The sequence below is a fragment of the Pongo pygmaeus genome, chromosome 1 (genome assembly GCF_028885625.2).
Source record: "Pongo pygmaeus isolate AG05252 chromosome 1, NHGRI_mPonPyg2-v2.0_pri, whole genome shotgun sequence".
Lineage (NCBI taxonomy): Eukaryota > Metazoa > Chordata > Mammalia > Primates > Hominidae > Pongo > Pongo pygmaeus.
In genome coordinates this window covers 69,593,442-69,616,500 of record NC_072373.2, presented here as the reverse complement: position 1 = coordinate 69,616,500, position 23,059 = coordinate 69,593,442, and the positions used below count along the sequence as shown (strand labels likewise).

The following is a 23,059-nucleotide window of genomic DNA, read 5'->3' as shown; positions in this document are numbered from 1 at the left end:
ATGACAATCAATCAGTGAACATTTGTAGACACATTTGGATTCCAAACCTGCAGTCTATTCAGCCATATCGGCTGATGCCAGTCTTCCGGAGTTCCCCATCCCTTGTAGGGTGAAATATTTGGAGGCTGTTTTGAAGGAGTTGGTTTAGATGAGCTTGCAAGTCTACCCCTCTGCCCCCTTAATAATGAAAGCTTTCTCTGCTGTCCTAGCTGATTCAATTGGAGGACAGTTTTGGTCACTTCCAGGAACCAGCAATTTTTTTTTGGCCTACCTTGGTTGGGAAGAATAATTCAGGGAGCGGCCCTAAAATTGTCCAAAGGGTTCTAAGTGGTCCTTGGGCTGCATCTCTCTGGATTGCTGGCTGGACACCTGCCATGCCTTGGGCTGCAGTCCCATGGTCAGAAAGCCAGAACTCTCTGGCCAGTGGTGGTGCAGGGACTCCCTGTTGTGTAGGTTTGCAGTAGCAAATCACTAAGCCTGAGGCCAGAGCAAGGCCAACCCCCGCTTTATGAGTTGCTACTCCTGCGACAGACTGCACTGCTGTGGGAAATGCTGTCCTGAATGGTGCTGCAGCTCCCACCCACCTTGTGCACCCATCTACCATCAGGAAGCTCTTCATGTGCAAACTGGAATTTAGCCAGCTGGAATTTATTCCTGTCCCTCTGGGAAGCTGTGGTTTGCTTATTCTGGCCTCCCATTCTCTTAAATGAGATCAGCAGAGTAGGAAAGGGTGAGAAGGCATTGCCTTTCTATCAATCACATGAAGTGATGGGGCCAGAGACCCTAAGGACCCTTCCTTCTATGAATGGTTGGTCACCTTTTGAGGACTGCAAAGATTTAGGCATGTCATAGGCAGACTAAAGGAAGAATACACAGTTCCTCTTGGACTGCTGCATCTTTTGTAAGCCCTTTTCCAGGACTAAACTAAGTTCAATTAATTAAGTTCTTTAAAACAGTAAATTCCGGGATCAGCCTTCAGGCCACCTCTTCTCTGACCAATTTTATAGTGTACCCTCGTTTTTTGGTGTGCTGCAGTGGTCATGATTTTTGCTTGAGAAGTCTGCACACACAGACACTTCTCTTGAGGTTCCATGTTTATGGATGATGTTGTGTTAAGCCTAGCCAATTCTGTGCTATTGGGAATTCTCCAATCGTGAACATTGGGGTGGGGAGGAAGACAAAAATGCCATGTGAGGAAAGGAAAATGCAGTCGTCTTTTTGGAGGATGGCTTTTTAAATACACCCTTCTTAGCAGGCTGCTTAAAATACACAGGAGAAAAGGCTCTGCTGGGCAATGAACCAGTTGAAAAGCTGCCCACCCAGATCACTGTTGCAGGTTGACTATTTGGCTTAGCAACTCATGGGATTTCAGAGGCCCTTGAAGTTTTTGGTGAGTATAGTGTGGGGGAGAGCAGGCTTTTTAAAGGGGGGGCCATCCTCCTCTGTGTAGCACTGTTTAAGATCGCTGTAAGTTGACCAGTTTTTGTTTTTGTAAGTTAATCATACTAATTCCCAGTTCAATAGTGGAAGGAGACGCCTTCCTCATTTATACTAATATAATAAATCTCTTGAGGAACTCAGTGAGCAGTTGACGAGGTCAATAGTTCTTTGGCGTCAGTAGGGCTGGGTAGCTGGAAAAACCCTTGAGAGCACTGGCCTGAAAACCAGGAGAGCTTTGTTTTCCAGAGCCAGCTCCCCAGAAAGCAGCAAACATTGCTGCCTGTTTAGAAGCACAGCCACAGTAGGTCTAAGATTGTAAATGCATCTCCCTGCAGGTGGGGTTAGCATTATGGGTGGGCTGGTGCCACTAATGAGCCATTGCATGACAAGACTCTTCTGGGGTTTGGAAATGGAGAAAAGCCGGGCATTCATTACCTTTAGCTTCTCTTAGAGGCACTCCTCTATTGCTTGGAAGTCTATTATGGGGTATAAGGTGCTACATGATAGCTGTTTCCCCCCTTGCTAAAATGACATGGATGAATTTTAAAAATGAAATGAGACCTTCTAGAGGCAACCATTATCTGCAGTGCCTGGCTGGTCGACTTTAGAGTAGGAAGCTCTTGAATTCAGGAGCAAATTAGTTAAAAACCCCAAGTTCCAGTGGTAACTGGTATAAGCAAAATGGAAACTGAGGGGCTATGGCGGAATCTCTGTTTGTTGGAACGTAATAAAACCATGGAGGAAATACCAGATTTAAGGGCTGAGACGCTGGCCTGATGGGTAAATCAGTCAGGTTCTTGGGAGTCAGGTTCTTGGCCCTTCAAGGACTTGCTATGCAACCTCAGGCAAATTCCTGTCAGTCTTTGTGCTTTCTCTTTCTTGTCTCATCTGACAGTTATGAATATAATGTAAAATAAAGATCAACTATCACTGATAACACTGTCCTGCAAATGAATACTGTGAAACATCAGGGAAAGAGGAAAAAATTAAGACACAAGAAAAGCATTTGGCAGTGTCCTTAAACTTTTGGGGGGCCAGTGTAAAACATGAAACCTAGTAAGATAATTGGGCCATTAGATCTTCATCATTAAGCTCACTTTGCAAGGAAGTGTAAGAAATCTGTAAAACAAAAGACATTCTTATCTCAGAAGCTCAAGCTGGTGATTTCCAACTGCCTCTTTACAGGAGGGGGCTCAAGGCTTCTGATGAGCAAAGGCTGTATGTTGTATGACAGTCCACTCTGCACCTACACTCCCACATGCCACGACTTACAACTTGGTTAAAACCATGAAAATAATGACCATACCTCCCCAGCCAGCAGGGTCTGGACGGCCTGAGGAGGCTCATTTTTAAACATTGCACTTTAAAAATTGGAAACCGTGAGATGAAGAAAAATTCAATTAAGCGGAAATGAGTTTTGTTTTACTGCCTGCTGCTGAAGGGCTCTGGGCATGCTGAAAGCTAAATAAAAAGCACATCACTGGCTCGCTCTTTCTTGGATTGGTCAGTTGGCCCTTTTTGCAGCAGTTGCTCCAACTGTTCTAAACACAGTGAGTGACTGGAGCCAAAAAGAGAGAGCTCAGCAAAGTCATCCCATCTACACTCTGCTTGGTAGGACCACACTAAAAGCACAGTTTCATGCTGCTAGCTCTGGTGAGGAGACAGCTGCAGGTTTGGGAGGTGCACCAAGCATTCCTTTGCTTAGGGAGGCAGAGCACAGGTGAACAGAGGAAAGACACCCCTACTCTCATCTGTTGCCCACCGAGAGGCAAGAATCACACCAACTTTCCCAATTGAGGACTGTGTTCGGCCAAACAAGCAGGTTCAGGGCTGCGGGATTCCAGAAGTTGCTCTGAGCTTGCAATCAGACCTCAAAGCCCCAGATCCCCTCAGCTCTGGATCGTTGCCCTCATCCTTCACAATGTAAATTTTGTACAGTTAAAGAGAAATGAAGTCTCGTTTCCTGGGGGGGGGGTAAAAAAAAAAAAAAAGGACCCACCCATCCTTATTTATTGCCATAATGACTTTGGAAAACAGAAGCTGGTGCGTTTGTTTGTATATGCCTCCTGTGTTGGCATGAGATGTGTACGGTAAAATTATGTAAAATAAATATGGAAATTCTTTAGATGCTGATGTGTCTTGCTTTTCATTTGGTTTGCTGGAAGTTTTTTCTCTTGACATAAATAGAATAAAAACTGAGTGATGTGAGGTCCTTTTATGATGAGAAGGAAACCAAATATACAACTAACTCTGAATGCCAGAACTATTATACTTAGAGCCGTGAAATACCAGAACCACTCATAAAGGATTGATTAGAGGAAGTTCCCTGGTTTTTCTAATAGTCATTTCCTGGGCACAATCCTCTGCCCCCAGACTTAGGAAATGAGCAGGAGAAATGTTGACCATATAACTTTTAGTTCCTGTTTGTTCAGTGGCATTTTAATTTTTTTTTTTGAGACAGAGTCTTGCTCTGTTGCCCAGGCTGGAGTGCAGTGGTGTGATCTCAGCTCACTGCAACCTCTGCTTCCTGGGTTCGAGTGATTTTCATGCCTCAGCCTCCAGAGTAGGTGGGATTACAGGCATGCGCAAACACGCCTGGCTAATTTTTTGTATTTTTAGTAGAGATGGGGTTTTGCCATGTTGGCCAGGCTGGTCTTGAACTCCTGACCTCAAGTGATTGGCCCACCTGGGCCTCCCAAAGTGCTGGAATTACAGGCGTGAGCCACCATGCCCGGCCTGTCCAGTAGCATTTTTAAAAGTCCTTCACACTCACACATTTTTCTTTCTAGACAAAGTATATGCAAGTGTCTATATTTACAGAGGGACAGAAACACCTCATCAGAGTCATCAGGGCTCCTGGACAAACATTTTCTAGGAGAATCTCCATTTAGGTTTTTTTCCCTGCAGGAGGCTTTATTAGTGTGCAGACCCTAAGTTTAGCTGGAATGGAAACAGCAAGAGAGACTTTTTCATTACATTAAAAAAAAAAAAAAAAGTCATAGCATTTCTTTACAGCTGGGATTCCACTGTGGAAAAACTACAGCATGCTTCTTTTCCCCACTAGTCATTAGTTTTGTTTGGCTGAAGAGAAGATCCAAAGCAGTGGCACTGTCCAATATGGTAGCTACTAGCCACACATGGCTATTTAAACTTAAATTAGTATTAAATAAAAGTTTAGTTTCTTACACTAGACACATTTTAGGTGCTCAATAGCTTCATGTGACCAGTGGCTACTGTATTTGGACAACACTGATATAAAACAGTTCTATCATTGCAGATGGCTCTACTGGACGGTGCTCATAGAGTCTCCTTAGGGAGAGTGGGCAAGGAAATCTCATTCATCACATGTTTAGCTACTAGTTATCCTGGAATACTTGGTGAAATATTCTGAGACTCCTTAGACAGTGGCAGTGCCAACTTCTCTGCCACCTTATTGTGTGTGTGGCATTTCCCTCTCTCCCTTTGTTTTTTCTCCTTTCCTGGACAGAGAAAACTTAAAAAAAAAAAAAAGCACTACATAGAACAATTTACTTAGGTACAAAGCAGGAGGCTGAGCTCTGGACCTCTGAGTTCTCTAATGCTGCCACTGGGTTGTTGTGACTTAACCTAAGTCCTAGAACTGCTTTGTCCCCTAAAGTCTACCCACTTAAACCGGAAAGTTAGTACCTCCCAGGCAGAATGCCCAGTGGGATTCTTGGAGGGATTAAAGGTCTTTTAGTGGAGACCCCCTCTGCTATCAAGGAGAGTCATGATCCTTTGCCAAAATCATCTCCCGTGTTAAGTGCTTTATTATGCTGAGAAAGGCAAGAGATCTTACTGGGTTATATACCAAGGAAGGGTGGAGAAGATGAGAAGTTCAAATGGGAGTGAAGATATTGGTAGGGGAATACAGAAGGTGCTGTACATAAGGTCTTTTTTTCTTCACTAGCTCAGTCTCTTGGGTGGTGGTTAGGGAAATTCACAATGTGGCTAGGAAGGGCTCTGTTGCTCCTAAACTTGGTTACTCATTCCTGAGGCACTGGTAATGGGCATGAGAATTTTGGCTAGTTTATGCAGTATATACCATGTTTTTGGGTAGCCTAACTTATCTTCCATTCTCAGCCCCTCATCACCAGCCTATGTTGCATCTTTCTTTTCAACATACTATCAACTGTTTTGAGTACAGCAGGTTCATTGGACTGCTTCCACTTTATCCTCTAGTGTACACAGCTTCCACCACAATGCTAACCTAGTAATAACTTTCTGGGATTATAAAATGGGTGCAGCTCACAAAGGAGAGAAGATCTGGTCCCCCCCACAACAACCCCCTTATTTTAGTTTGGTCACTGGAGACTGGCTCCTGAGCAGTCTGATTTTCTTTCTGACAGTGGTTTTCCAAAAAGACAGCTGCTTAAAGAATAAAGGAAAGATATCACTAGCCAGAAAGAAGTAAGCAAGACTCACTCAGGAAAACAAACGGAAGCTCCGCAGTCGGTGTTCCATTGCTTTCCTGTCCTTTCCCCTTGGGCCCAGGATTCTACTCAGCTAAAATCACAAAAGGAAAAAAGAAATGAAAGGCAAGTCAGTGTGTTGCACATTTTAACCGATGGCTAAATTGGAAATAACATCTTGAGAGGTGATCCTCAATGTATCTGCATGTATTTCCTTAGATTTGTTATGTGAGGCACAGTTTAAAAATTGTCCTTTACAGTCTGAAAGTGTGTCCTTTGCCACACTTGCTTAGAAGAATGCTATTTCATTTTTATTCAGAATTCCTGGTGCCTTTCTTCGTAAAGTCCCTTTGCCTGGCTGTGCAGGGAGCACTGATCAAGCTCAGTATGGATGATTATTTGGCTCATGACTGCCACAGGGAAGTAAATAGTTCAGCCACTACTGTGGAGAAGTATTGAGTTGGGAGGGAGAAAAAAAATCAATGTTTATAAAATGGGGCCAAATCATTAGGAAAAGGGAAATTTTATTATCATCCTTCTAAAAGGAGTAATACAAATAAACCATCCAAAACTATTAAATAAAGGTCTTTTAAATGATCAGCTCCTGCCCGGGGAAGAGTATATCACATCCTCTCAGAGAAAGCAGGCATGGGCTTCTGCATGTAACATCTGTCTCTTTTGATCTTTTAATTCATTTTCTTCTGTCATTTTTGCCATTGTGATTTCAGGATTTTCCTTTAGAACCCTTTCTTTTTGGTGATTTTTCCTTTGGCCATCTCCAAAAACACAAAAATTGAATAAAAGTATTACACACAAATTGGTATGTTATTCTGTAACTAAACTGGGCAAGTTACAGGGTGTCCCTGAACTGGTCAGAGCTTACAAGGCTCATAGAGGCTGAGCTGCCTCTAGAGTTGTAGGAGAGGCTTTTTAAAAAAATTTAATGATTTATCTTTCTTTTGCTTGCCAACCCTGGACCAGGATCTCCTGTTGGCTGGGAGGGGTTGGGGATTTGGGAAAGGCTGGGAATTGCTTTCTGAAAGATAAAATATAGACCCAAAAAAGTGGTCTTGGCACACATTTGGAGTTGGAAATAAGCAGTTAAAAAAAAAGAGCAAGAGAGACCATTAAAATGGTAAATAGATTTCAACAGATGGCTTCTGCACAGCAATGGAGAGCCCAGGCAAGAACTTTGGGGTTAAATCTCATATTTTAGTCACCTGGGACTAGTTTATTATTTCAGAAAAACAAACATCCATAAAGTAGACAGCTCCCTCCCCTCCTCTGAAGTGGAATCCTTGAAGGTTGCCTCCTCACTGGCCAGCTGCCTGCAGATAGTGGCCTAGGGAATTGAAAGTCACTTTTTCGACACCTGTCAACTGCAGGGCTTAAAGCTGGAGGAATACAATAACTAAGAAACTACATTACTGGTGGGCCAGAACTTCTATACTCAGTATGTGTGTGCTGGCTTTTTAAAAAAATCATTTTAACATTTAATGCTCCTCAATTAAAGTGATTCCCTGGAGTGGATGCCAAGCTTCATTTAGAATGCGCATTAACCACTTTCTGTATCGGTAGTTAAAGGCACTGAGGGATTTAAACAGCAATCCACAAGTCTGTTCAGTCAAGGTTTGGCGGAATAAAGCAGATTATAAACAATAATATATGTCTTTCTGTTTTTTTTTTTTTTTTGGAAGGGTTCCAAACTCACAAACGGAGCTAAAGTGCTATAAATATATCCAGGACTAAGCTTTGGGCTCCACAAATGTACTCCATGAAAGCCATGGGCACAGGAAGTGCCACTTTTTATCCTGTGTGTGTCCATGAGCATGACTTTAAAAGAGCCTTTTATTACACAAAGTGTCCATCAACTGAACTTACCTTCTAAATATTAAAATGGAAACCGAGATTGCTACGCAAGTTGAGAGGAAAAATAAATCCTGCTTTTAGTGCGTATGAATGTGGCTGCTGCTTAGCACAGTCCATTGGAAGTCACCTGTCGACTCCTTAATGCCCTCATAGTCCTACATGTTCAGCCACTGCATCCAGTAGCATTAGGTTCAAATGGTGACTTTCCCACCTCTGGGATAAACCCACCCTGAGTGCCTAGAGCTCCACCATGAGACAAGTGCATGCTGTCAGGCAGCTCCTGCCTGGTTTTCTCACCTGGTTTTTAACTTCGGTGTTCTATCGTTTAGGAATAAAATCAGCAAAAGATTCTGTCATGCATAGAAAGCAGTCTGTAACTTGTGAACACCCTGACCTGGTTTTTAGGACCAGGAATACAAAGGAAGGAATAGTGTCCCCAGAAGTGATTCCAGTACATGTATCCCACAAGAGAGTGAAAAATGTGAAATAATTACATTTGTTTTGTAACTGTGCTAAGAAAAAGTGATACAACAAAACACATGAAAGAAAATTTTGAAGAGTTCAAGTATAAAAGAAAAATACAGGTTGAGTATCCCTAATCTGAAAACCAAAATCCTAAATGCTCCAAAACCCAAAACTTTTTCAGCGCTTACATGTCAAAAGAAATTGTCATTGAAGCATTTTAGATTTTGGCCTTTTGGATTAGGGATGTTCAACTGGTAAGTATATAATGCAAATATTCCAAAATTAAAAAAAAAACACCCAAAAAACCAGAAATCAAGCATTTCGGATAAGGAATAGTCTCCCTGGACTAAGAAATAAGCCGTGAATTCCCAGTAACTATACATGATTCATGCAAAGTGATCCATACAAAAATCATGACAGGAATATTTCAAGGACAAGTGAATAAAGATTAGGTTAAATAGCTTTACCTGTTCAATCCTCTAGTGTAATGCCAATTAATGTATATTTGAAAACTGACCATACTTGGTGCATAATAAACACTGGCTGACAAGCATAAGAAGGAAGCATATTTTTTCTTGAGTCTGATAATCACTATACTTTAATCCAACATCTCTCTGGTGAAGAAACTGTGAATGATTACTAAAGTAATTAAAGATACTCAAGGTAAAGTTCCAATAATAATCATAACAACTTTTCAAATCACATGATTACAAAAGACGGTATTAAGGTCTTTTTTTTTTTTTTTTTGAGAGACAGAGTCTTGCTCTGTAATCCAGGCTGGAGTGCAGTGGCGTGATCTCAGCTCACTGTGACCTCTGCCTCCCGAGTTCAAGTGATTCTCCTGCCTTAGCTTCCCAAGTAGCTGGACTACAGGCATGTGCCACCATGCTCAGCTAATTTTTGTATTTTCTGGTAGAGATGGGGTTTTTCACTTTATGTTGGCCTGGCTGGTCTCAAGCTCCTGACCTCAGGTGATCCGCCCGCCTCAGCCTCCCAAAGTGCTGGAATTACAGGCATAAGCCACCGAGCCTGGCCGATATTAAGGTCTTTATGGTATAAAACGAAAGCTCAATGTGTATATATAAAATCCACCAAGAGGCCTGATAATGCACCTTTGAGTATGGCTGCTTTTGTTTTTGCTTATCCTGATAACACAGTTCAGAGAAGCTTTTGGACTTGATATGAAAGGCTTGGATAATTACCCTGATTCTGAATAAATAAGATCATGTGGCCAAGCCTGCTGGCTCTTGCCTGTAATCCCAGCACTTTGGGAGGCCGATGCAGGCAGAGCACTTAAGACCAGGAGTTCTAGATCATTCTGGGCAATACAGGGAGAAAAAAAGTAATTAGTTGAGCCTCATGGTGTGCACCTGTGGTCCCAGCTACTTGCGAGGCTGAGGTGGAAGGATTGCTTGAGCCAGGGAGTCAAGTCTGCAGTGAGCTATAATGGTGCCACTGCACTCCAGCCTAGATGAGAAGAGTGAGACCCTGACTCAAAAACACGAAAAAACCCAAAAAACGGCATAACTGCTGTTATTTCATTGAAGCTAAGATATAATTGATTGTAAGAAACATAAGTTTATGTATCACTAAGAAAAAAATGCTGGCAACTGAACTACGATATGCCATTGTTTATAAAAGCCATCCAATTTTGGATATGTTAAAATGAGAACTGCGCTCCAACCTGGGAGACAGAGTGAGACCTTGTCTCAAAAAAAAAAGTGAAAATAGGTGCATCTCCCCAATACAGGAGCACCCAGATTCATAAAGCAAGTCCTGAGTGACTTACAAAGAGACTTAGACTCCCACACAATAATAACGGGAGATTTTAACACCCCACTGTCAACATTAGACAGATCAACGAGACAGAAAGTTAACAAGGATACCCAGGAATTGAACTCAGCTCTGCACCAAGCGGACCTAATAGACATCTACAGAACTCTCCACCCCAAATCAACAGAATATACATTTTTTTCGGCACCATACCACACCTATTCCAAAATTGACCACATAGTTGGAAGTAAAGCTCTCCTCAGCAAATGTAAAAGAACAGAAATTATAACAAACTGTGTCTCAGACCACAGTGCAATCAAACTAGAACTCAGGATTAAGAAACTCACTCAAAACCACTCAACTACATGGAAACTGAACAACCTGCTCCTGAATGACTACTGGGTACATAACGAAATGAAGGCAGAAATAAAGATGTTCTTTGAAACCAACGAGAACAAAGACACAACATACCAGAATCTCTGGGACACATTCAAAGCAGTGTGTACAGGGAAATTTATAGCACTAAATGCCCACAAGAGAAAGCAGGAAAGATCTAAAATTGACACCCTAACATCACAACTAAAAGAACTAGAAAAGCAAGAGCAAACACATTCAAAAGCTAGCAGAAGGCAAGAAATAACTAAAATCAGAGCAGAGCTGAAGGAAATAGAGACACAAAAAACCCTTCAAAAAATTAATGAATCCAGGAGCTAGTTTTTTGAAAGGATCAACAAAATTGATAGACCGCTAGCAAGACTAATAAAGAAAAAAAGAGAGAAGAATCAAATAGACGCAATAAAAAATGATAAAGGGGATATCACCACCGATCCCACAGAAATACAAACTACCATCAGAGAATACTACAAACACCTCTACGCAAATAAACTACAAAATCTAGAAGAAATGGATAAATTCCTTGACACATACACTCTCCCAAGACTAAACCAGGAAGAAGTTGAATCTCTGAATAGACCAATAAGAGGATCTGAAATTGTGGCAATAATCAATAGCTTACCAACCAAAAAGAGTCCAGGACCAGATGGATTCACAGCTGAATTCTAGCAGAGGTACAAGGAGGAACTGGTACCATTCCTTCTGAAACTATTCCAATCAATAGAAAAAGAGGGAATCCTCCCTAACTCATTTTAAGAGGCCAGCATCATCCTGATACCAAAGCCGGGCAGAGACACAACCAAAAAAGAGAATTTTAGACCAATACCCTTGATGAACTTTGATGCAAACATCCTCAATAAAATACTGGCAAACTGAATCCAGCAGCACATCAAAAAGCTTATCCACCATGATCAAGTGGGCTTCATCCCTGGGATGCAAGGCTGGTTCAATATACGCAAATCAATAAATGTAATCCAGCATATAAACAGAACCAAAGACAAAAACCACATGATTATCTCAATAGATGCAGAAAAGGCCTTTGACAAAATTCAACAACCCTTCATGCTAAAAACTCTCAATAAATTAGGTATTGATGGGACGTATCTCAAAATAATAAGGGCTATCTATGACAAACCCACAGCCAATATCATACTGAATGGGCAAAAACTGGAAGCATTCCCTTTGAAAACTGGCACAAGACAGGGATGCCCTCTCTCACCACTCCTATTCAACATAGTGTTGGAAGTTCTGGCCAGGGCAATTAGGCAAGAGAAGGAAATAAAGGGTATTCAATTAGGAAAAGAGGAAGTCAAATTGTCCCTGTTTGCAGATGACATGATTGTATATCTAGAAAACCCCATTGTCTCAGCCCAAAATCTCCTCAAGCTGATAAGCAACTTCAGCAAAGTCTCAGGATACAAAATCAATGTACAAAAATCACAAGCATTCTTATACACCAATACAGACAAACAGAGAGCCAAATCATGAGTGAACTCCCATTCACAATTGCTTCAAAGAGAATAAAATACTTAGGAATCCAACTTACAAGGGACGTGAAGGACCTATTCAAGGAGAACTACAAACCACTGCTCAATGAAATAAAAGAGGATACAAACAAATGGAAGAACATTCCATGCTCATGGGTTGGAAGAATCAATATCGTGAAAATGGCCATACTGCCCAAGGTCATTTATCGATTCAATGCCATCCCCATCAAGCTACCAATGACTTTCTTCACAGAATTGGAAAAAACTACTTTAAAGTTCATATGGAACCAAAAAAGAACCCGCATCGCCAAGTCAATCCTAAGCCAAAAGAACAAAGCTGGAGGCATCACGCTATCTGACTTCAAACTATACTACAAGGCTACAGTAACCAAAACAGCATGGTACTGGTACCAAAACAGAGATATAGATCAATGGAACAGAACAGAGCCCTCAGAAATAACGCCGCATATCTACAACTATCTGATCTTTGACAAACCTGAGAAAAACAAACAATGGGGAAAGGATTCCCTATTTAATAAATGGTGCTGGGAAAACTGGCTAGCCATATGTAGAAAGCTGAAACTGGATCCCTTCCTGACACCTTATACAAAAATTAATTCAAGATGGATTAAAGACTTAAACGTTAGACCGAAAACCACAAAAACCCTAGAAGAAAACCTAGGCAATACCATTCAGGACATAGGCATGGGCAAGGACTTCATGTCGAAAACACCAAAAGCAATGGCAACAAAAGCCAAAATTGACAAATGGGATCTAATTAAACTCAAGAGCTTCTGCACAGCAAAAGAAACTACCATCAGAGTGAACAGGCAACCTACAAAATGGGAGAAAATTTTCGCAACCTACTCATCTGAGAAAGGGCTAATATCCAGAATCTACAATGAACTCCAACAAATTTACAAGAAAAAAACAAACAACCCCATCAAAAAGCGGGCAAAGGATATGAACAGACACTTCTCAAAAGAAGACATTTATGCAGCCAAAAGAGACATGAAAAAATGCTCATCATCACTGGCCATCAGAGAAATGCAAATCAAAACCACAATGAGATACCATCTCACACCAGTTAGAATGGCAATCATTAAAAAGTCAGGAAACAACAGGTGCTGGAGAGGATGTGGAGAAATAGGAACACTTTTACACTGTTGGTGGGAGTGTAAACTAGTTCAACCCTTGTGGAAGTCAGTGTGGTGATTCCTCAGGGATCTAGAACTAGAAATACCATTTGACCCAGCCATCCCATTACTGGGTATATACCCAAAGGACTATAAATCATGCTGCTATAAAGACACATGCACATGTATGTTTATTGCAGCACTATTCACAACAGCAAAGACTTGGAACCAAGCCAAATGTCCAACAATGATAGACTGGATTAAGAAAATGTGGGACATATACACCATGGAATACTATGCAGCCATAAAAAATGATGAGTTCATGTCCTTTGTAGGGACATGGATGAAATTGGAAATCATCATTCTCAGTTAACTGTCGCAAGAACAAAAAACCAAACACCGCAAATTCTCACTCATAGGTGGGAATTGAACAATGAGAACACATGGACACAGGAAGGGGAACATCACACTCTGGGGACTGTTGTGGGGCGGGGGGAGGGGGGAGGGATAGCATTAGGAGATATACCTAATGCTAAATGACGAGTTAATGGGTGCAGCACACCAGCATGGCACATGTATACGTATGTAACTAACCTGCACATTGTGCACATGTACCCTAAAACTTAAAGTATAATAATAATGATAAAAAAAAGTAAAAAAAAACCAAAGAAAATAGGTGCATCTCAGAACTGATCAAATATAATATTGTAACTATGATGAAAACATTTGACTCAAATCACCTTAGGAACTGGGATTTGAATTTCACTCATAAATATTTAAACTCAATATTTTCATTACTAAATTGTAGCTGATGGGTTACATACCTATTCTATGATAAATATTTATTTATGAAGGGGAATTTTTAAGGGCTTGAAGTTTGATAAAAGCTTTCATGTTCAACTGAAGCATATTATTTGTCTGGACGCTAAAGTCTTCTGCAACCCAAGCTCAGCTCTGCTATAATCACACCCATTATTCATCAATCTCAGAGATGCTGTAGTGTACATGGAATAATAACCCATAGTCAAGTAGTTAAACCTGGCAGGAAGCTAAGAAATACCTATTTAATAGAAAGGTTCACTTGATTATAGCAACCTTTTAGCTGGAAAATGCTGAAACATTAAAAAAAGATATACTAGATACAATTCCAGATATTATACGTTGGGTGTTACCCTTCTACCTGACAAGCATAAGAGATAATATGTGGCCAGTTGGCTGACTTCTTACATCTTTATTAGAAACATAATTGTAATAGGTTTAAAGGATTTAGTTAGTTTCTGATTGGTAATTCACTACTTTCTACGAGACTTTTCAAGATATCTCATGTAGTATCTTGAGATATCATATAATTAATTCTAAATATACATAATACTGAGAAAAGGCAATGCCATGGGCCTAGAACAGTGTTTTAAGGCATAGGGAGACGATCTATAGATTATTATATGATAGCAAGGTTTCTGAAAATTCAGACACTCATGAATAAAGAATAGAGATTTTGGAAATTGGCTTTAGAATGTATTTGAAAACGTTAAGTTGATGGCTGTTTTTAGTGATAGCTTTGAATATAAATTTGAAACCTTTAAAATAAGATAAAAGATAAGTTATATTCTTTGCTTAAAAACAAATCTATACAGTTTTAGATGCGGCAAAACAGGTAATAAAAAACTTGTCTAAGAAATATCAAGTTTGAATTGCAAAAGACAGATGAAAAAAGGAGTTCCTTAATAGCTTCTTGCTCAAATACCCTGTAAATTAAAAATGAATAAATGGTTTTTGATTTGCTAATGTCTTAAAAAATGCACAAAGTAATACCAATTAAAAACTGCATGCATCATCCTGGTGACTTCACTATAACTAATGCATGTTTCTTAAAACACATTTAATTAGTGTGGAATGTGAAAGACTTAAGCTAAACAGCAGGTTGCAATGTAGCAAGGATTGTGGTGAAAGAACAGACAATGAAGAGAATGCTCTACTAGAATTACAGCATTTCAGCATGTACTAATATGCATATCACTTCCACAGATTAATTATTTCAAAAACGAATCATCTTGGTGAATGATTTTGGTTTATATCTCAGAAAATAAGAAGTTAAGACAGAAAAATCACAAAATAAACAGCACTAATATGCCTCATTTCTGTTATAGGGGCTTGTTCCAAAGAACAGGTTAGCTCACGCTAATGAAAATCTTCTTCACCGTTGAGGACTATACTAAGCAAGTTTATTACTCATTATTTTAATAGTAACACCTGTTAGAAAAATTATCTTTTAAGTGGTTATCTTTGCATCTCAACTCATTTTTTATTTCATTTCTCTTCCTATGTCAACTATCTACTTTCCTCATATAATAGTAAAACTCAGTGAATTCCCCAGATGGAGCTTTTGGGGCTTACAGGGAAAATGTTGGGAGCCAGTTTCAAGAGTGGCATACCTGGCTGGGCACAGTGGCTCACACCTGTAATCTCAGCACTTTAAGAGGCCTGAAAGCTGCTTGAGGCCAGGAGTTTGAGACCACTCTGAGGAACACAGAGAGACCCTATCTGTACAAAAGATACAAAAATTAGTGGGGTGTGGTGGCACGCACCTGTAGTCCCAGCTATCTCAGCTACACAGGAGGCTGAGGTGGGAGGATCCCTTGAGCCCAGGAGGTTGAGGCTGTAGTGAACCATGATCACACCACTGCACTTCAGCCTGGGTGACATTGCGAGACCCTGTCTCAAAAAAAAAAAAGAGTGGCATACTGGTCTATCCTTTAAATTAAAATGATAGCATACTTGTCTACATTTTTAATAAAAAACAAAAGCTCTTCTGGTATCCAGAAATAACTTCACATTAACATATTAGATAGTCCCAAATAGACCTAACAGTTCAGATCTAAGCTTTTTTTTTTTTTTTTTTTAAATAGAGACTGCTGCTACATATGACATGGTCATTATAGACAATTAAAAGAGCCCTAAAGAAATTCCTTTCTTGTTTAGTGAAGGTGAGTTTAAGGAATCTGACCTAACTCTGATGAATTCTCCAGAATCTGTTTCAATCCTAGAGTGAAAACAGAGTATTATTCTAAAATGCCCCAGGGTTTTGAGATTTTCAGTAAATCTAGTTGTTCTGACTTCTGCACCCCTTATGTGACAAAATTCTGCTTTCTCCTTTGCTTTCTTTTTCTTAACACCCCTCTTCTTTCCTATCTTCCCAATTCTGTCTGCCAAAAGAATAGACATCTTAGCTGCCTATTCAGACCAGGTGTACAAAATGCTACAAAAGATAATTTGATCTCTACCATGTTGGGATGGCATGAAACTTTCCCTAATGGTTACATTTGCTTCTGTATGCTTTTAAAAAAAGCAGCCATGTTTAATATTGTGAAATATGATCTGTCTCCTCTTCTGCCCACCCTCTAAAGCAGTGATAAATTTCAGAGCATGCTCAGCAGAACTGGATTATATTATGCACAGTACACATGTTCATCACCAAAACTGTACTGCCTAGAATGTATGCAAGAAGAATGAATTGCTGAGACTTCAAAATCCCAGTTCCACAGAACTGATTTTATTAGCCAATACATACCAAAGACGGGTGGAAAAAGAAGTATTATTTTTGTAGTTTTCTTTCATAATGGAAGCCTTATGCTATTACAGACTGCAGTTTTCCAGTCTTTTGATTAAGCCTTGCCAGCTGTGTGCCGCTGCAGCACCAAAGAAACTGTTTTGCAGCCTGTCACCTCCTCTGGCAGGCAGCCATCCTGGTCTCGGAGAGTGGGGTCAGCACCTGACTGGAGCAGCAGCTCTACAATATCCAGAAACTCACAGGCAGAGGCTGAAAGGAAAATTGACAAATGTGAAAACAAGTTTACTATGAGACAGAGAAACTCCTCTACTTCAGCAGGAAAGGAAAGTGCTGAGCAACAAGGAATACTGAACAATGAGCAATGTTACAGTGGCTGAAGGATGATCAGGCCTGGTAATGAGAACTGTGGTATTATGCTAGATTTTCAAGCCTTAGGAAAATCAAATTTACCTTTTTGGTTGTCTAGAAACACACACACAAACAAATATATACTCTAAATTGTGAGGCTTTTGGGCTCTAGTCTTTAAGAATGGGATTAAGGAAACGAATAAAAAATAGTATTTAAGTATCTATTTTACTCTGATCTTTATTTCAGAATAATGATACATGTGCAGGATATGTCAAAAGGCTAAAAATACTGTAAATGTCAAATAAAATGTTTTGTTTTGTTTTTGAAGAGGGGATAAGTGGGTAACTAACTGAATTTTACAATTTGTAAATTAAAAAAAAAAAAAGCTGGCCCAGAAATCAGACTGTTCTTCTACAGGAACTAAAAAAAAAAAAAAAAAAAGGGCACCAATGGGTGTAACTGATAAGTTCAAGGTATAGGAAGGGGAAAAAAGGGCATAGAGATATCAAGACTTATAAATATGGTATGGTATTGCTCCAAAATGGACAAACAGACCAGAAGCTTAGAACAGAGGATGATGTATTCTTCTGCACACATATGAAAACTTAATTCATGACAAAGCTGGCAGATCAGCGGGGAAATAAAGACCCCATGAGTAGATGGTGTGGAGACAACTGGACTCACTAAAGGCAAAAAGAGGCACCAGATGAAACATAAATGGCAATAAACATATAAAAAGATGAGCATTCCACATTATCAGGGAAATGAAAATTAAAACCAGGAGATACCATTTCATACCCACTAGATTGGTGAAAATTAACTTTGACAATGCCAAGCACTGATAAGGACTGGAGCAGAGAAACCCCTTTAGATGTCAGAGTGTACACTGGTGTTGCTATTTTAGACAACACTAGAGCATTTACAGGTTAAACCTAAACACACATATACCCTCCAACCTAGCAATTCTACTTCTAGTTATATACTTTTGCATATGTTCTCCAGGAGATATTTGCAAGCATGTACACAGCAGACCCCAAATGTAAACAGCCCAAATGCTCATCAGTGGTAACATATAAGTAAAGTATTGATCACTTGTACAATGAAATCCTGTAGAACACTGGAAACTAATGAACTATAGCTTCACACAACATGGGTTTACCTCCAAAACATAATGTTGAAGGGAAAAAAACAAGTGAGAAGAACACATATGATATGATTTCATTTAAACAAAATTTTGAAAACAGGTAAAACTAAAGAATATTATTCAGACATACAAATATGTACTGAAACTACAAAGGAAATCATTAATATAAAATTTGGGATAGTGGTAATCTCTCTAAGATTACCACTAGGGAAGGCCATATGATTTGAGAGGCATGCACAGGAGGCTCAAAGATATTGGTGATGTTCTATTTCTCCAGCTAAGTAGTGGGTAAATTTTTAAAAGCTTTGTTTAAATTCTTCATATACATTTTATATACTCTTTTGCAGCATGATTATCACACAACACAGTGTGTGGGTTTTTGTTGTTGTTGTTGCTTGTTTAAGAGAAAGAAAGGGTATGGAGCTGAATTTCACGGACTTTTTGAGACAGGGTCTGGCTCTGTCTCCCAACCTGGAGTGCAGTGGTGAGATCATGGCTCACTGCAGCCTTGACTTTCTGGGCTCAAGCAAATCCTCCCACCTCAGCTTCCTGAGTAGTTATAACTATAGGTGTGTCCTACCATGCTTTGCTCTCACTTTGGGAGTCTCACTTTGTTGCCCAGGCTGGTCTCAAACTACTAGGCTCAGGCAATCCTCCTGCCTTGGCCCAAAGTGCTGGGATTACAGGCATACACCACTGCACCCGGCCCTATAGCCATTTTATTGAGCACATACTGTACCAGTCCTGTCAGGAATACAGGTAAGATTCCTGCTATTCAGAATGGATTGTAAATATGTAAACAACCAACTCTAACACAAAAGAATGAATAAGAACTGTGGCAGAAATACATATACTGCAAAGGCAGGGAGGAAGGAGGAGACTGAGGGATCAGGAAACACTACAAATTGGTAGTAAGATGTAAGATGAGCTTTGAAGGATCAAGCAAAATTTCTGAGAAGGAAAGGCATTGCAGAATGCGAAAATACCACTAGCAGAGGCATGACAAGGAATGCTAGGAGAACTGTCTCTGCTGGCTCAGGGAAGCAGTACAAAGAGTTGAAAGTACAGAGGTTGGATTGAAGTCAAGTTATCTAGGGCCTTGAATCGGTCACACTAAGTCTGAGTTTTGTCAAGTGATCCACAGGCATTTATGAGGAGTGGAGTGGCATACTTTGGCAAGCATTGATCTGATTTCTGTCCCTATAGTTTCGTCTTTTTCCAGAAATAGAAATCATATAGCATATGGTCTTTTGTATCTGGTCTCTTTCACTTAGCATGTTGCTTTTGCGATCCATCCACATTGCTTCAAGTATCAGTTCTTTCCTTTTGATTGCTGAGTAGTATTCTACTGTATGGATGTACACAGTCATCTGGGCTGCTTCCAATTTTTGGCATTATGAACAGGGATCTTACAAATAGTTGGGTAAAGGTCTTTGTGTTGTCTTGTTTTATGTTTTCACAGCCTGTGGGTAAATACCTAGAAGTAGAATTGCGGAGTCATATGGCAAGTGAATGTTTAAACTTTCCAAGAAACTACCAAACTTTTCTAAAGTTTTCATTCACACCAATAAGTATAAATTCCAGTTGCTTTGCACCCTTACCAGCACTTTACTATTATTAAAAATATTTTTTAGCCATTCTAGTTAGGTCTACGGTGGCTTTTCATTGTGATTTCTAATCTGTACTTCCCTAATGTCTAACAATGAACATTTCTTGTGCTTATTTGCCAACTATCTATCTTTGGTGATTTAACTGTTCAAATCTTTTGTTCATTTGTTAATAAGGTTGTCATTTTCTTATAAGAGGTCTTTATATGTTGTGGATACAAAATTTTTTTTTCCAAATATATGTTTTATAAATATTTTCTCCCAGCGTGTGACTTCTCATTTTTCTTAAGAGTATCTTGAAGAGTGGAAGTTTTTAATTTTGATAAAGTGCAATTTATTTTTTCTTTTATAGTTTGTGCTTGTGTTTCATCTAAAAAAAACTTTGCCTACACCAAGATCACAAAGATATTATTCTAGTTCTTTATCATTACTCCTCTTACATATACATCTAAGATCTTACCTTCCCAGTTAATTTTTGAGTAGGCTTCAGGCTCACCTTTTTGTTTTGTTTTGCATTTTGATGTCCAATTGTTACAGCTCTATACGTTGAAAAGGCTATTCTTCCCTCCACTGAATTTTATGTTGGCATTTTTGTCAGAAATCAGCTGACCATTTGTGACTGGATCTATTTCTAGGTTATCTATCATGTTCCTTTGATCTATATACCTATTCTTATACCAATACAACATTGCCTTGATTTCTGTACTTTATAGTAAGTCCTGAAACCAGTGTGGGGCCTCCAACTTTATTCTTTTTCAAAGTTGTTTTGATTATTCTAGGTCCTTTGCTTTTCCATATAAATTTTAGAATCAACTTATAAGTTTTTACAAAGATCCTGCTGGGATTCTGATGGGGACCCGCTGAATCTATGGATCAATTTGGAAAGAATGGACACCTTAACAATACTGAGTCTTTTGATCCGCGAACAATGGTATCTCTTTCCATTTAAATTTTCCTTAATTTCGATAATATTTAGGAATTATACGCATACAAATCTTACACTTATTTTGTTTGATGTATCCCTGAGAATTTCATGTTTTTGAGGCTACTGCAAATAATATCTTTTAAAAATTCAGTTTACCATAAGCATAAAGAAAAACAAGATTTGTATACTAGCCTTGGTATTTTTGAACTTTTATTTTCAATTGTTCATTACTAGTATATAGGAATACCCTTCATTTTTGTATATTGATTTTACATCCTGTGAACTTGGTGAACTCACTTTTTCTAGTTTTTTTTTTTTATTTTTTAATAGATTCTTGGGGTCTTATACATAGATGGACACATCACCTACGAGAAAAGGAAGTTTTATTTCTTCTTTTTAAATCTACATGGCTTTCATTTCTTTTTCTTGCCTTAATGCATTGGCTAGAACTTTTAATACAATGTTGGATCAAAGTGGAGAGAGTGGATATCTTTGTCCACAGTCTTAGAGGGAAAGCATTCAGCCTTTCATCATCAAGGACGATATTAACTGTCGATTTTCTCAGGCTAAAGAAATTCCCTACTATTTCCTATTTCTATTTTGTTGTGAGTTTTTGTTGTTGTTGTTTTAATCATGAAGGGAAGTTGAATTTTGTCAGCCTTTTCTACGTAAATTGATATAATCATATTTTGTTTTTTTGATCTGTTGATATGGTGAAATAGTATGGCTCTCAATTGCCAAACAAACCTTGCATTCCTAGGATAAACACACTTACACAAAATTTATTATCCTTTTTGTATTTACTAGGTTCAATTTGCTAACATCTTATTAAACATTTTTGCATCTATGTTCATAAGGAATACTGGCCTGTAGTTTTCTTTTCCTCTAAGGTCTTTGTCTGGATTTGGTTATCAGGGTAATTCTGGCTTCACAGAATGAGCTGGGCAGTGCTCCCTCCCCTTCTATTTTCTGGAAGTGTTTGTGTGTAAAATATTTTTTTTTTTTTTGAGACAAAGTCTCACTCTGTTGCCCAGGCTGGAGTGCAATGGTGCAAATGGCATGATCTTGGCTCACCGCAACCTCTACCTCCTGGGTTCAAGCAATTCTCCTGCTTCAGCCTCCCGAGTAGCTGAGATGACAGGCGCCCGCCACCACACCCAGCTAATTTTTGTATTTTTAGTAGAGACGGGGTTTTGCCACGTTGGCCAGGCTAGTCTCAAACTCCTGACCTCAGGTGATCCACCTGCCTCACCTCTCAAAGTGCCGGGATTATAGGCAGGAGCCACTGTGCCTGGCCAATTTCATCCTTAAACACTCAGTAGAATTCACCAGTGAAGTAATCAAGGCCTGGAAATCTTGTTGTGGGAAAATTTCTAGCTACAAATTCAATCTCTTTAATAAATATAGAGCTATCCAGATTTTCTATTTTTTATTTTTGTTTTTTTAAGATGGAGTCAGGTTATGTTGCCCTGGCTATATGTAGTGGCTATTCACAAGCATGATCATAGTGCAGTGCAGTCTTGAACTCCTGGCTCCAAGTGATCCTCTTCCCCAAGCCTCCCAGCTGGGACTAAAGGCGAGCACTTCTATTTCCTTTTTTTTTCGAGATGGAGTCTGGCTCTGTTGCCCAGGCTGGAGTGCAGTGGCACGATCTTGGCTCACTGAAATCTCCGCCTCCCAGGTTCAAGTGATTCTCCTGCTTCAGGCTCCTGAGCAGCTGGGATTACAGGTGCGCACCACCACATCCGGCTAATTTTTGTGTATGTAGTAGAAACAGGGTTTCACCATGTTGGCCAGGCTGATCTTGAACTTCTGACCTCAGGTGATCCGCCCGCCCCAGCCTCCCAAAGTGCTGGGATCACAGGTGTGAGCCACCACGCCTGGCTTTCTATTTGTTTTTCAGAAAACTTTGGTAGTTTGTGTCTTTAAAAAAATTTGTCCTGGCCAGGTGCGGTGGCTCATGCCTGTAATCCTAGCCGTAGCACTTTGGGAGGCCAAGGCAGGCAGATTGCCTGAGGTCAGGAGTTTGAGACCAGCCTGGGCAACATGGTGAAACCCTGTCTGTACTAAACATACAAAAATTAGCCGGGCATGGTGGTGCATTCCTGTGATCCCAGCTACTTGGGAGGCTGAGGCAGGAGAATTGCTTGAACCTGGGAGGTGGAGCCTGAAGTGTGAGTAGGCTGAGATCGCACCACTGCACTCCAGCCTGGGTGACTGAGACCCTGACTTAAAAAAAATAATAATAATAATAATTTGTCCATTTCATCTAAGTTATCTATTTCATTGGTACAAAATTGTGTATAATGTTTCCTTATTTGCTTTATAATATCTTTAGGATATGTACTGACATCCTTTCATTCCTGAAATTGGTAATTCGCTTTTTTTTTTTTTTTTGGTGTCGCATCTCACTTTGTTACTCAGGCTGGAATACGGTGGCACAATCACAACTCACTGCATCCTGGAACTCCTG

The 23,059-nt window shown here is 39.7% G+C and overlaps 1 protein-coding gene across 15 annotated transcripts in view; it reads right to left on the bottom strand.

The window, feature by feature from the left end:
- The window catches only part of ACBD6 (acyl-CoA binding domain containing 6), a 248,709-nt gene that overhangs the window by 5,706 nt on the left and 219,944 nt on the right, over positions 1-23,059 (bottom strand). For 7 of the 15 annotated variants that reach the window (XR_010123579.1, XR_010123599.1, XR_010123606.1 and 4 more), the window contains exons 8-10: positions 16,562-16,810; positions 15,579-15,705; positions 5,884-5,964 (exon numbers count right to left, since the gene is read on the bottom strand). The exons of 2 other annotated variants lie outside the window; for them this stretch is intronic. Coding sequence is in view for 2 of the 13 variants with exons in the window: in XM_054475498.2 (XP_054331473.1) it covers positions 16,656-16,810 (155 nt within the window). In the remaining 11 variants the exon portion in view is untranslated. Of the gene's footprint in view, positions 1-1,480; positions 5,965-15,578; positions 15,710-16,521; positions 16,811-23,059 lie in introns of those variants that run through there. 6 more of the 15 variants (XR_010123589.1, XR_010123585.1, XR_010123591.1 and 3 more) reach the window with 6 other exon arrangements.